Source organism: Hetaerina americana, unplaced genomic scaffold, assembly GCF_022747635.1.
Source record: "Hetaerina americana unplaced genomic scaffold, ioHetAmer1.1.p SCAF_46, whole genome shotgun sequence".
Lineage (NCBI taxonomy): Eukaryota > Metazoa > Arthropoda > Insecta > Odonata > Calopterygidae > Hetaerina > Hetaerina americana.
Window position 1 is genome coordinate 1,062,555 of NW_027287052.1, and position 15,629 is coordinate 1,078,183.

At 39.9% G+C, this 15,629-nt stretch overlaps 1 protein-coding gene across 1 annotated transcript in view; it reads right to left on the reverse strand.

Moving 5' to 3' along the window:
* The window catches only part of LOC139693310 (juvenile hormone esterase-like), a 42,895-nt gene that overhangs the window by 4,114 nt on the left and 23,152 nt on the right, over nucleotides 1-15,629 (reverse strand). Inside the window, exons 4-8 of the mRNA XM_071591422.1 lie at nucleotides 15,002-15,187; nucleotides 11,909-12,102; nucleotides 6,574-6,745; nucleotides 4,036-4,247; nucleotides 863-1,013 (exon numbers count right to left, since the gene is read on the reverse strand). Of these exons, the coding sequence (XP_071447523.1) occupies nucleotides 863-1,013; nucleotides 4,036-4,247; nucleotides 6,574-6,745; nucleotides 11,909-12,102; nucleotides 15,002-15,187 (915 nt within the window). The remainder of the gene's footprint in view (nucleotides 1-862; nucleotides 1,014-4,035; nucleotides 4,248-6,573; nucleotides 6,746-11,908; nucleotides 12,103-15,001; nucleotides 15,188-15,629) is intronic.

A 15,629-nucleotide genomic window follows, 5' to 3' on the forward strand; every position in this document is an offset into this window, starting at 1 on the left:
GACTGATGGCAACAGAAAGATTTAATTTCCCTATCTAGAAGCTTGAAGAAAGGGGAAAGTTGAAACGAAATTAGCGTCGATGAATAAATTGTGATGGACAAATGTAGCGCGGAACAAGTGTTTTTAAAAATAGAAGAAAAATGCTCATAATAAAAAAAGATATTCAAACTCAGTCATAAAAAACCTCTCTTCAAGATTTAGGCAGGGATTAATTTCGAAAAACACGCGGGTCATGGGCTGTTGCGTCACCTGAGAAAAGGAGTCAACATTTGCAGCAAAAGAAGGATTTTTTTGAAAAATGCTGGATGGAAGAAGGCACAGTTGGTAATAAGTAACGGCTTTCCTGGCCGAAGTGAGTCAGAAGAAGAGGACAAGTAGATAACGGAACCAGGTTTGAAATACACGAGGAAAGCAATAAAAATCATGAAAGAAGAGATGTCGTTTATACCATTGAGAGATGAACACATAAAATAAGAGGACTGATGAGAGCAAATTTATGACGGAGAGGATCAATGACCACTTAATAATGATTATTGGTGGACATGATTTCAACATTATCATAAGTCTGTTGTAACTGGAATGTAAGTCCTTAAATATTTAAATATAATTAAATTTATAAAATAATCAGTTTTTTTATAGAGTAACCATTTTATAAGTAACTTTTGTAATAAAAAAATGCGTATTTTTTCTGAGATAATTTACAAACCAAAAGCTTTGTTAGATTTTCCACTTGCACAGAAGCAAATGGCCAAACGTCAAATAGAGTCAAAGTAACGCAGAATATTGGTTTGATGTGATATTTCTTCTTTTGAGGAGTGCCCTTCCGTTCGTTCCCTTCCACTTTGACCCCTCGACCACTCACCATAGTCCTTGTTGTTGCCAGCGAACAGCGTAGACCAGCTGATACTCCCTCGGAAGGTGAACTCGTAGAAGTATACGGGGCTGTGTGAGTTACGTAGGTGAAGCTGGATGGCCTTGGTCATCGCGTGAAGGAAGCCTCGGTCAGTGTAAGCCTGCCGAAGCGGTGGATAGAAAAGACCAATCAATCACTTGACCACCAAACAAGGGAAATACTTGACGCTACGAAGCACCACCACAGTTCTGGGCACAACACGACGCTATACTCCAGTGAGAGAACACTCTACCCTAGAACAATAAATCGTTCTTCGAATCCATTTAACTTCAGCCTCCCTTCATCCCTTTTAATATTCCTCCTATTCTTCCTTCCACCTCCTTATAGCCTGCCCAACAATATCCTCTCTTTATTGCTGTATTCAATAGTCCGTGACCATCAACATGCTCCAAATTTACCTCTCTCGTCTTCTTCAATTTTGTACTTAAAAACTTGTAACATCCAATTTTCCCTTTCATTTATCCATTTATTTATTTTTCGCTTTTCATTTGACTTATTTCCTCAATTCTTTTCCACGTCCACATCTCAAAAGCCTCCCGCTCAATCTTATCCTTCTAACTCTTAAATGGCGCTCTGACCCGTACAAAGACACCTTTTGTATTGAAATAATCCCTATTCCTTTCATTACTTCTATTCTCAATGGTCTGTTTCATTATCTTCATCTTCTTTGTACCTGGTTCATTATTCTCATATTATCCGCTATGCTATTCCCATCTTAAATAACAAGACTTTTTAATGAGTGTGAAGCGCCCTAACTACTCCAATTAATGTCCTCTAAATTAGCCTTCATATTTTATGAGAATTTTGACCAACGGCAGAGACATTTTGGACCTCTACTCCAACCTGACGAGCAAGCAGTTTTGGTGCTACAGGGCGACCGTGCTGCCGAATAAGGACCTCAGGATGTTCCTCAGCAACCGGCCCGTGTACCATCGATGCGGCGGGCACGCAGTCGGTATATCCGGGGTGGTAAGTGCACCCTCCTCCGCATTCACCCCCTTCCGTTTGATTGGTGAACGTATTGAATTTCTCCATCCATCTCGTGTGTGTATTAAAAAAGAAGTTGCAAGTTTTTCCCTATTTTGCAACCTTAGTTGTAGTATTTATGGGAGACGACCGACAACTGAGGTAATTCGCGCCATAGGGGATGGACAGGAAAGGATGAAGGCTGGAAAGAAACCCGGCATCGACATTAGCCTATTCTTTACGAACGGTGCCAAGGGGTCCGCAGGTTAACGTCCCACCCGACGGACGGCGTACTCACTCAAAGTGCCATCCACAAAGCACCTCAAGTAGGGATCGAGATACCTCTGAAAAATATTCAACACCGCCGGGATTTGAACCCGGGCTCACTGGGTGGGAAGCCAGTACGTTAGCCTCCGCACCATCTCGATCCACTTTTGCAACCGTTTTGCATTATTTTCAATCATTTTTTAATTCTTCGTTGCGCAGCTCCTTTTTCAGAAATTGGTATTTTTGTATAATGGAAATTTTCGGAAATGGAGTTTTAAAATAGCATAGCTACGTAGATATTATTTCTCTAGTCCACGGTTGACGAAAAATATTTTAAATATATTTAGCAATAGGAATCATGTGGTAGAAGGAGTGAATTATATTGGTGCATTTTTGAGACCCATATTAAGAACACAACATGGTGTCGTATACACTGCACTACGATATTTTGGGTCTTTGGAACTGAGGAAGCCTTGGTTTTAAGAACCTTTAGGAACAATCGGGTATAGTCTGACACGGGTATTCAAATTACTAACTCCAGGGTCAATAAATATAGCCAATATTTTAGTCGTTAACATTTCTGCATATACATACAATCAATCTGAAAGGAGTCAAAAGGATTCGTAGCAGCGGATGTTAGGTCTCCAACTATCCTATTTAAACTCCACCACTTTCAGATTAACTTGTCACCGCCGATCGCGGGCTACGTATGTTATACTGTTGGTAACTACTCCATTGATTGGCGAATGGGATTGCGTGCAGCGTAGAAGAGCAAGATTTGTAAAACCTTGTTATGATGATCTCAGTAGCGTATACAAAATATAATAGGAGCTGGGCTTTGAATAACTCATGGAGCCAAGGTTACATTACAGATTAAATCTCTTGCTTACATCGGAAGGACGTCTCTTTAGCAGTGGTGTTGAAAATGTATTACTACCCCCACCTTACTACGGTAGGAGAGATCATGTCAATAAAATTAAAGGGTAGATCAGATAGATTAAAAATGCCATTTTTCCCACGGTCGATGAGGGAACATAATATTGATCGACCTTGGTAGGTTCATATTCGGATCAAAATTATTCTGGTGCGTATTCACCCTCTTCCGTACACCCAGGCGGTGGCTTGCAGGGTACTAAAATAGCATATATCGATTTTCATCGTTTTTGTAATGGTTTATTCTATGACTTTCACAGAGGTTCTGTGATGTCTTCAGCAACCATGGCAGTCCCTTCGTCTTACTAAACAACCAGCTTACTTGAGTTGAACAAACTTTAAAATTCCCGCTGGGAAAAAGGCAGAAGTGGTAGCATGCAAGAATGGACTGTTTTTGGGGCTTAAAGTGAGAGTAATTCGCGCCATCTTTACTCTTGAAGTCTTAGATTATTGGGATGGAGGACAATTCGTATTAATGTTCAAATGAGTATTTATTTGTTTAATTTAATTGGTCTTGTGCTGTTTTAACACTGACTAAAAAAACTTTAATAGTTGTGGTTAATTGATTTTAGTGCTCTCATTATCTTGATCTGATGAAAACAGTTTCTATCAAAATAAAAACGAGTGAGTGATTTGTTGTAAAAAAAAGTAAGTTTAAAATGCCTTATAAAATACAGTAATATAAATTATGAGCGCAAATAAATAATATATCTTTCCCTTCTGAAATCAGATATTACATTTTGCTAAAGCTGTTACAGTACTGCTGCTACAGTTGCACTGTAATACTCTCGCGTTGATGTTAAACATGAAATAGGTCGCAGAGACCTGACATTTGGAAGGAAACTTTAGATCGAGCAACACCGAGCAATTGTTAGGGCGTCGATCCCCACCGCCCCTTGGGCCCCAAATCCCAAGGATACGCCCCCGGGTCGACGCGCATAGCGTCATTGACTCACGTCAACGAATCCTTGGGTAGTGTCCTCCCCCACGTGTGGCTCGGTGCCCTTTGACGTCTTGAGGTAGTGGTCGGCGACGCTGCTCCAGAGGTCTTTGGCCCCGGGAGACTTATCAGGGTCCACCACGCTCTTCTCCAGTTCAAAGAGGAAAGGCCCCAGGGAGTCCAACCGAGCGTTCAGGTCCTTTAGTAACTCGGGGTCGCTCAGGATCGCTGCGAAGGGTCAAAAGGAGGAGGTTTATTAGAGTCCATTACCGACCGACCCGTTCTAATCTTAGTTATCGTGGTAGGTGGACAAATGAACGACGTATCCGATATGACCATCATTTACCTAAGCTTGCTATTTCAAAGTTTAAGTGTCGACGAATTCGTCAGCGGTGTTTAGAGTAGCTTGAATCACGAATGAAAAATTACGGCCACAATCGCAGGAAATGTTATCAGCCAATGGAAAGCTTGCTCATAAAATATTTATGAAGCGGTGATAGTACTGGAAGAGGCGAGGAACAGTGAGCTGTAGTTAGTTTTGTTTAGAGATAATTACATCCAAAAATCCGAGTGGAAGTGAAAACGGACTAGGGATTACAAAAAAGTTGACTCTAAATAAATGAATGAAAACTGAAAAAATGCATATCGGATTTAACGCTGCGCTAAGCGACGATTGATTGAAAAAAATTGCAAACGTCTGCAAAAAGAAAACCAATACTTCTATCACAATATGCATAAAATATCACTGACTAAAACTAATAACACATGAGAGGAAAGAAATAGATCAAAGTAATATTATCTTTTCCTCAGTTGAAGAAATGTGATTCGGGTGGTAAAATATTTAAACTCTTTTTGTTACAAGGTTTGCCTGGTTCCTTTGAGAGACTCAGTATGACCAGCAGTAAGCATATATATATATATAACCGCAGATAATCGCAAATGAAACTTTCGGGAATTGTATGAAGCAAAAAGGCAATTGTGAAATGTGGAGAGGGGTGAAGGATTTTAAGGAAAAAGTAGAATCTATAACTAATTATGATGATAAGAATCCAACCAAACCGTTTAGTGCTAATTATTATCGTAGAGTTTTCATGCCCAGTGAGCTTCCGAAAACAGAATGTACAAATCAGGAATTGTAAACTTGGATATTTGAGCTAGCCATGGTTTGCATTGAAAATCTGATTTCAGGGAAAATAGCAATAGGTGTGCATTCGATTCTTTCGCAGGTATCTATAATCATATTCCTAGGCAATGATAATATATCGTACTTCGCGAATGATTAATTACTATTTCTTACTGTTGATATTCAAAATTATGATTAAGTCATTTGCGGTCACTGGTGATACACGGTTTTGGAGATGTGGTACGATGCTGGGCAAGAGATGTTTTTGGTAACGGCTGCAGTGACGGGTGGGGGGTGAATTGCAGATATAACTGGCTCATGGCGTCATTCTCACTTACGAAGACTTCATCTTGTCGAATGCAAATACTGATTAAACGAAGGTTGTGACTCGAAGATATATGGAGGAGTTTAAGTGTAAAAATTTGGAAAGGAAAGCTGGCGAGGGCCATGAAGATGACTCAAATCAACTGAGGATACTTAGTTTTAGTTGACACGTAAACATTTGTTCATACAAATTAGGCGCCTTAGTTGGATTGGTTTGTGAGCATAGGTCGGAGAACTTACAGCTAGTTAAATATTACAATAAATACTAGGAATGGGGCTAGTGATTCGTTAACATTATAATCATATCTGCCATTTGACTATTATGATTCCAAAAACGATGCATGCAGATCTTAATAGTGATAAATTTATAAATTATGTAAAATTTAATTAAAAAACTTATAATGTTATCTACCGCTTCCAGTGGTCATATTTTTTTCCTTTTGCAGCAGCATGATATACGCACGCCATCCCCTTTTCCGTCCGTCAATAACCAGTTATCGCGTCATAATGGAACGACGAGCGAAAATAGTGAGCGCTTTGGGGCATTAATACGCGTAAAACATGAAACAGAATACACTACAATGACAGAGGATGCAAAAATTCATAGGTTCAGTCCCTTGAACCTCAGGAATTGAAAATTTGACAAGGTAAATTGAGCAAGGCGTCATGATTGCATGTACGAATGTATAGTATGTGGATCATAATCGTTCCATTTGTAATCCTTGAGTACCTGCGTTGGTCAATAATGCGTAAACAGTAGAGCTACATGCGTAAAATTAAAACCATTTGCATGATTACTTTTTCATGTTCCGCGCCTTAAGCAGTCATTGGCTTGCCACAAGCGATAGAAATGTTTGAAAGGAGTGAACATTTCACGAAAATAATAACCAGTTGAAGGTATTTTTAGTTCGCGTTTGCCGTAAAATGGTTAAATAACACGTCGGCGGTGACAATAGATGAATTTTTAATTTCGAAGCCATCATTACGTAAATATGAGCCGAAGGGAACACTTGAAAAGAACCAAAAGAATGCATGCCATTTCAACAGTTGTGTATCGAATCGCGCGTATTGTTCCACCGTAAGAAAGGAAGTGTTTAAAGTCCTCACCGGCGGCCCTCACGACACCCTCCCCCGGCACCACCCCCGTCATCCACGGCATCCGGCGGTTGTACTTCCCCGTGGCCACCAGCACCAAGGGGTGATCGGTCAGGAAGGGCTCGTCCGGACACCCGGTCTCCACCACGGGCGCGAACACCGTCAGCGGGTCCACCGACCAAACCTGCAAGAAACACGAAAGTAGAGAGTGGTCAGCTCCGGGTTCTCGTCGGAGACACCATCTCCCTCGCGCACTTAGGAAAATATCTGGCGTGGCAGTCAGCACATTACCTTCTCTATTTGATTTTTCTCTCTATGACTAAGGATACGGACAGAGATGCATGAATGGTCAGGATATGTTGCGTTAGCAAGGATTAGTTACGTTAGTGGTTATGCCAGGCGAAATGGAGGAATACTCTCCAAATCCCCTCGTATTACAGTTTATCATTGAAGATGTAGTTTCTTATTTAAAAATCTCACTTTTCTGTGCTGCCAAGGATGGGCTACATTACATAAAATGAGCCAATGAGCGACAAAGGGGTTTCTGCTGTAACCATATTCCGCGGAGGGCGAATCAAACACTAAAAATCAACAAGTAAACGAGTATTTATAAATATTTATTGTAGGTGAACAAAATAAGAAATATTAATTCTGTATCCGTACACACGTGTCTAAGTCACACGCCAGCAACTTATTTCTTTTTTAATTTAACATGAAAAATTCAATGGCACTTCTCGGAATTTCAAATACTTTCGCGTTCTTGGGTGATTCGTATTAAGAGTAATATGGTATAAATGTGTGGCTATACTTTAAAAAACGTGGATGGTCTTTGTAAATAAATATACGCTGAAAAGTAGGTTACAAATAATTAGTAACAGTCGCAAGTACCCTGAAGATGCCAATCGGTCTCGAAGCATATTGCGGTGGATTTAAGAATACTTACTAATGCCATCAAAGATAAAAGGCAAATTAAGATGCCAATGAAAAAGTACAAAAATATGCCGCCTACGTGTATTTTCAAATATTTTGTAGTAACTTATATGGCAGAGATCGCAGAGCATTGAATGCTACTGTGGATATTATAGAATTTGGCGGTATACTATATTTAAAAACAGTTAGAAAATAATATCAAAGAAAGCAACTCGATGAAAATTACAGCGAATATTAAAATGTATACGGGTATAGATATCAGTATATTTAAGATGATTCGATGCCCAATACACCAGTATTCAAGGTCTGTCCTATAAATACGCAAACTCAGGCCATAAAAACTTTATTTTGCAAAATTGAGTCTACATCGACAACTTTTCCACCGTTTAAAGCACCCTTGGAAGTCCTCGGAAGTTAGGTTTTTTAGTTTCCTCGTATATTCTTGCCTTATTGTGTCCACATCTTCCCAGTGATGTCCCCTCATCACATTTTTGCATTTTGGAAATAGGAAAATGTCGCAGGTATGGTGAAAAGGGAGGATGATCAAGGATGGTAATTGAATTTATTGCCAGAAACTGGCAAACAATCGATCCTGAATGAGCAGGTGCATTGTCAAGGTGAAGGAACCATCCATCTCCTTGAAGTAAGGCAGTGTTCTAGGGCCTTTACTCTTCCTAATTTGCTTAAACGATCTACCAAACAATTTAAATTCCCAAGTAAGACTCTTTGTTGATGACTGCATTATATACAGACGGATAGAGCATGTAAATCACCGCGTAATACTACAAAATGACATCGATCGCCTTGGTGACTGGGTTACAAATAATAACATGGGCTTTAATGTTAGTAAGAGTAAGCATAAAAATTTTTCAAACAAAAATAATTCAGAAAAGGATATTTACACCCTCTTTGTAGAAAGAATCCCATGTAGCAGTCAATGCAAATATTTAGGCATTTACTTAACTAGGGATCTTGGGTATGGAGTCCAAGTAGATAATGTGACACGGAAGGCATTTAAAGTATTGCATTGGGTAATGAGAAATTTAAAAGGAAATAGCGTAGCCACCAAAGAAAAAGCATATAAGGTACTGGTTATCCCTATACTAGAAGTACCCGTATGTACCCGGAAGGTAAAAAAGAACGGATAGTGTCCCAGAAATGTTGGGTGTATTGAAATGAGAGGGTTTGAAAAATAGAAGAAAAAGGAGTAGGCTAGGCGCGATGCATAGAATTGTTGAAAATGACGAAGCGTGGGAAGATTTATGGAAAGAGATGGAAAAGCCTAACTTTAAGGGAAAAAACGACCATAGTTTCAAAATAAAAATAAGAACGCAAAAAACAAATAAGAAAAAATACTCTTTTTTAAACATAGCTATTGTTAAATGGAACCAGCTGCCTGGCGGTTTGTTTGAGCCCTTTCCATCCGATTTTAGAAGTTTTAAGAATAAGTGTATAGCAGCCAACCACTGGATGATAAACTTCATTGCAGTAATTAAAATAATGTTTTTATGCGATGTGAAAGTTTGTTTGCATGTGATGTGGAAGTGTCATTGTATGTAAGAATATTTTGTCTCCTATCTGTTTTTCGCGTGCGTGTGTGTGTATTTTTCGTTGTAAGAGCATTGATAATTGATCAAGCTTGACCGTTGCCACCAGGAAAATCGCTTAATTGCAGCGTAATTCTTAAATAAATAAATTAATTAATAAATTTGGACGCACACGTTGCACGTGATTTCTGAAACGCTTGAGAATTGTAAGGTAGAACTCAGCATTTACGGTAAGGACAAAGGACCGCACACGATCAATGTTGTCGTCAACACAGGTGGTTGAAGGTCGTCCCGACCTTGCATCATCCGTGGCCTCTTGTCGGCCATCTTTGAAACGCTTAATCCACTTGAAAACGGATGTATTCTTCGGAGCATTATCACCGTAAACATCTGTCAACATTTAAGTAATTTCTGGATAACTCTTACCGCACTTCACCAAAAAACTTGATGTAGATTGATTGCCCCGTGATTTCATCAATTTCCATTTTCGACGAACAGTAAAAACAAGGACAACTGAAACTTATATAACTGGCACCATACGCACAGCTCGACGATCCGCCAAGTACAGACGGCTCATTGGGTCTCAGGAAACTAGCGCCACTGGTGGATTGGGCTTTAGTCAGCGTCATTGCCGCCAGATTGCACCAGTTTGCGTATTTATTGAGCAGACCACGTATCAAATATTTGCTACAGAGCTTAGCCCCTGCATGTTAGGCAGAATAGGAGCCATAAATGCATTGTGGGTGTATGTATTTAAGGGGCTCACGCTGCCATGGTGACTACTTCACCTTCCCCTCCTCACTCACAACGTGGCCATGGCGACATTCCGTCCCAGAAGGCATTCCCTTGTCTTAGTCGTCTCCTTCGTACTCGGCTCTCATGCCATGGACTCTGCAGTGTATCCAAGCACATATTGCCCCGCAGCATCTTGGCAGCGGGTGCTATGTTTCACATTGGCGATTACTGTCATTCGAGGAGCTGAATTTGGCCTAAGTTGCGTTTCCTACTGCCGTGGTCTCGATTTGTTAAGTTGGAAATGTACTTCAACGCCTTAAGAACTGCGTCATAAAATTCATCGAAAATCTAATCATTATTTACGTATTGTGTACATACAATTGAATCTAATGGAGTGTGGGGAAATTTCACCAATGAAGCTAGCACATTTTCAGGTGTATGCTGGTGGAAATCATTCGTGATTAAAGAAGGCAAATTGCTTTTCTACATAGAGTATTCTTATTACAAACTAGGTATCGGTAGAGCGTAACATCTTCAGGTCTGAAGAATCTAGGTCGCAACAAAAAAATTCTAATTGGGAAAGCAAAGTGTCTTCTTTCATCATTTAGAAAAGTAGTGCTAAATTCCGATGATAAATTATAACTCCTAAGAAATGATGAGTTCATGAATGGTAATGAACGTATTGAAGGAATGGCTGAGTAGTAGAAAAATAAATGAATTCCTAGAATGTAAACTATAGTAAAATTACATCTTCTGTATATTTAACGCCAGTTTATGTTGGTCTGCAACGGAACTGTTGTTAAAACTTAATACATTTTCATTTTTATTCAAATGTTGAAATGCAATGTCTTTCGTACCATATTTAAATCACAAAAAAATGTCAAATAACCAATTAAAAACTTTCTGTATCGATAAAGTTTCTTTGTACTTACTGCAGGTGTAAAAATGAGTTTTGTTTGTCCGCGAAAATTAGATGGGTATCAATCAACATGGCATCGGGCCAAACTCGGGAAAAAGTCAATCGAAGAATATACATTACCGTTTTGATATTTGTGAAACAGCGTTGAAGAATATAGCTGAGGAAAAGTCAATTAAACGCCATTACTCTCTATATAGAATATGTACCCTCCATACAGCAAATACTGGGAAAATCAATAGTATTGAATAAAATATGGAAAAGAGTGTAAAAAAGCCGACCAGCGATGCCCTCAACCAAGAAAGTCTTGTAACGACAAATGCGAGCGAGCAGGTTAATGCCGACAGATGGGTTTCCTGTCGCGATTAGGACAACGTTTAATAACTTATATGACATATTCCATAACTCAGGTTTCTTAAAAAATTTTCTGTTCCTCTGCCAGAAAATTACGTCAACTTAATTGAATAGACTTCCAGAATGAAATAGGTTCATACTCTAAAGAAAATGAGCCGGTTGGGGGGGAGTTTGAAGTAATTTCTATGGTCATCACATTCAAAACGATCATAAAACATCAGAACTCCGCATAGAAACCAGGCTATTTATTTTTTATCAGGAGTTAAGACAAATTGAAATGCGTTTGTCAAAAGCGAAGCAAATGGAAATTCAGATTCACCGCGGTCAAACATCGAAAACAAGCGGATATTTCACCTCTTCATCCATAGGATGGATCAAATCCTATACTATCAACTCACCACATTCCTATTATCAAACAAGAAAAAAATGTGAATTTCTACGCGGAATTTAAGTAAAAAATAGTTCTTGTATCTAAGGAAAAAAGACAAACATTTACTTATAGCGGGTCAACTTTGGCCAAAATCAAATCAGGTCTGCTATTTATAGAAATATGAAATATATAATTCTTGTTCTACCTATGGTAATGCTTTTTAGATATCATAATCATGAAAAAAATACTTTTCACATACTCAAACACACAGACAGGAGACAGTGACCGGTCAGAAAATGGTCAAAGCGTGCTCGAAAACTTTCAAATCATGTATTTCCGTCAAAATCCCATCGTCGAATATTTTCATGAGAGTAACATCCTCTCCCACGAGGGAAGAGAGTGAGACGTTATGGCAACGGCGCCCTTTCGCGAATGAGGGCAGGCCGCTCTTTGACCCTGAAGCCCCAAGGACCACCCCGTGGTGTGGTTTCTGACCTTTAGCTTGGCGCCACTCTCCGTGATGTTGTGAGCGGACACCTTCCTGAGGCAGGCGACGAGCTCCGCGGTGTTGAGGTGGTTACAGCCGACCAGCCGGCCCTGCTGCTGCGCCAGGTCCCTCGAGTTGGGTCGCGGCCAAGCCCACGGGGACAATGCGGAGCCGCTCTGCGTGATCGCCCGGTGGAAGAGCCCTTTAAGGAATAGGGGATTGGGAGCAATATGCACTCTCTGACAATAAGGAAAGTAATGATAAACACTAATGGAGACCGCTTCTCCCGCATGAATTGGAGTCATGCCTCCTTTCAGTTAGTACTGAAACCATTAATTACCAACTCATCCCACTATTCCGGGAGACATTTTGGGATAAATGAACTTTTCGTTGAACAGGAATGAAATTAGAGAGTTGAACTGTAGAACTGTTATTTAAGGTCTTCTACCGGTAAGGATCGTACTTTTGATGACCCAGGGACTAAGCACTTCTACACTTTTAAACTCATCCTACCGCTCAAGGAAATAGATAATCTGCATTATCATAAACCACCCTTAGCCTCCTCACACTTCCTGCTTCCTTTCATTTCGTCAAACATGCCAATTCCCCTTTCCTGATCCTGCCTCTCTTATCCGGTACCCTTTACCCCCCATTTTATATTACAACCTTCAACATTCCCTTGCTCCTCATTACACCCTGCATTGATTTTGTCTACCTTCTTTGTTTTCCTCTCAGCTACAAAGCATGAGGAGGGACTGTGGTACTGTCTAGTTTAAAATACTCCCTCTCAAACGATGACAGTAGAATAACTGCCTTCGAATTTGCTCAGAGGAAAATCTTCGAATATCGCGGAAAGTTAATGTGATTAACCCCGTGAGGTTGATATCTCGAAAACTACACACCTTGATAAGGGTTATTAACCTATCGTAATAAAAATTGAATTTTGTTACGATATATTAACAGAGTTCATTTTTTGTGAGATTATACAAGGTTTGTATAAAAATTATCAATAACAAGTTTTTCTTAACGCGTGCGTTAAGTGCCGAGTTCAGATTGTCGGTCACAAGTGTGCGCATGGTTGCAGATATCGTATTGGCATTGATAAGATGACAGTGCACGCATCATTATCATTGAAAATTTGGCGATGAAAAATTTCTGTGCTAAACGCGTCTCGAAGCTTTTGACGGATGAACAAAGTCGAATGTCTGCTTTCGATGGCCTTCTGCAGTGGCATCACGATAATTCTCCAACTCTCCAATTCTCAGTGCCGACTTGGCACCAGCAGACTATTATTTCCATTCCCAAAAGTGAAATCCTCCCTCAAAGGACAACCCCCTGAAACCCTAAGTGCCATCAAAGAAGCTTGCATGCGTACCCTTAAGGACCTTTCAGAATCCGCCTCCCAGGGAACCTTCGAGCCGTGGAAAGGCCGCAAGGGCAAAAGTGTGTCGACCCTCAAGGGGTCTAATTTAAAGAACTTTGAGGCATTGTAGCAAAGTCTGAAATAAATCTTTTTTTCTGAAAGTTTTCCTGATACTTTTTACACGAACCATGCATAACAAAATATGAACGTGATACCGAAATACCTCCCACTTAATTATACCTAAACTGCTTTGCATTACAAATAAAACTAGTCTGAAAAGAATTTTTCAACTGATTTTTTATTTTGAAATTTCTTAAAGAGATGATTTTTCTCAATCTGTAAATTTAGGTGATGATAAAATGTTTGAAAACACAATGGCCATGTTTTCTGCACTTAATTTCGCTGCATGGACAGACCCGGGATGTCTCTCGATAAGAAAAGGTTGCTAAAACTCTAGAAGTGACTTGAATGCCCGGCAGCAGTGATTGGAAATGAGCAATGGTGTGGCAATATCAATTTGCTTGAAATCCAATATACTCGATATGGTTTCCTGTTCTAGCAACATATTGATATAAAACTTAAAATATATTATACGAGTATCGTACGCACCTTATTCATATTTTCTCAATTTACATTCTTGCGAATTCCCATTTATTCCTTGCAATATACACATGTGTATGTACATAATATCGGATGATTTATATTGCGTCACAATGAATATCATTGAGTTGATCATCACCGTAACTAGTTGTTTGGCATAAATATACCATATACCACATGGAATCTTGATATAAACGACTCTTGTGTTACGTTTTACTTAAGGGGACATACACCTAATCCAGGCATGCTCGATTGATCAATCGGAATTTAACGAACACATTTGATCATCTTATGCCCGGGGCAAATGAATTTCATCGGTCATCTTGAATCATTATTTCTGGAAAGGTTATCGACATTGATTATTAAAGAGGTAATAGCACAATACATCAATTTCAGAGTGTAAAAGTAATTCGCCTCGATCGGAATTCGAACCCTGATCCCTCGATATCCAACCGAGTGCTTCAGCCAATTAAACAATCAAGGTTTCCTATTACATTTCGAAATTTTGCGGATTTTAAATGGACAAGATGTTGTGACGAAATACCGTACATACAATGTCACAGAAATTCGTAGTCGTGCGTGATGCGCCACAGTCCACGAGGTTAAAGCCAAATTTAAACATTAGTTTGTTTTACCTTTGACAAATTCCAAGAAACTGCGGGAGATGCCGCGACAGTAACTTTTTATCGAATCACAGACGATTGGCAGCCTATGTACTATTGACTTCCAAATAAATACCAATTCATTTTGAAATTTAGCATAATTTGTAACATATTTTCTTGAAAGTTTTACCTTTTAACATCATTAAAAAATTTACGTGAATAGTTGATGTATATGTAATTTAACTTTCGTCAAAGAATCAGGAAATATTCCATTCACGACAATTTCTGCTTTGAACAGGCGATTGAGAAAAATTTTCAACATAGTTATCTGTTTCATATGGTTACATAGAGCCATCAAACAACATTAATAATATAAATAGGGCCTCACTCAGCCTTAATTCATTAATTTCCACTAATATCTTAAGCTTCGTGAAAAAGGCGTGGCATTCCGAAGCGGACATTTTCCCCCCCTCGAGGGACATCGAGTCCTGGCTCGTGTGCTTTCTCCTTTCTCCGGGAAGGCACCGTTCTCTCACCTTGCGACATTGGCGACAGCATATGGTAGTGGACGCTGGCGGCCCCGGCGCTCTGCCCGAACAGCGTCACGGAGGCCGCATTGCCCCCGAAGTGGCGGATGTACTTGTTTACCCACTGGAGGACCATCACCTGGTCCTTGAGGGCCCAGTTTCCCGTCGCCGCTCCGTCCTCCGTGCTCAGGAAACCTAGAGTGTCGCGTCGTTTTTCCACGGGATCAGCGGGTGTCGGGGGTAGGCAAGCAACAAACAAGAGAGGAAAGGCATCCGATTAGTCAAAATGTCCCACCAGGAGAGGATCTCAATCACGTGGCCTAATAGGGAGGGGGAGGTTAGGGCATTGATTCTGTCCAACTCCTTCTTGTTTATGTTCCCCCTTTACCCCTGACCAACTCAACGCATCCTCGCACATAAATTATCGTTCGAAAGCGCCTTTCATACCCTTTGGGAGACACGAATATTCACTTTACACAAAAATATATTGACTTTATAGCCACGTTTTATATATAAAGCCATCCGTCGCAGGCTTTGAGAAAACTAATGGTAGGTTCCATGTAAAAAAATCTTTCCGCGCTGTTTATGAGAACACAGCAAATGGTGGGTGAGCGTAATATAAATAAAGTCTAAGAAA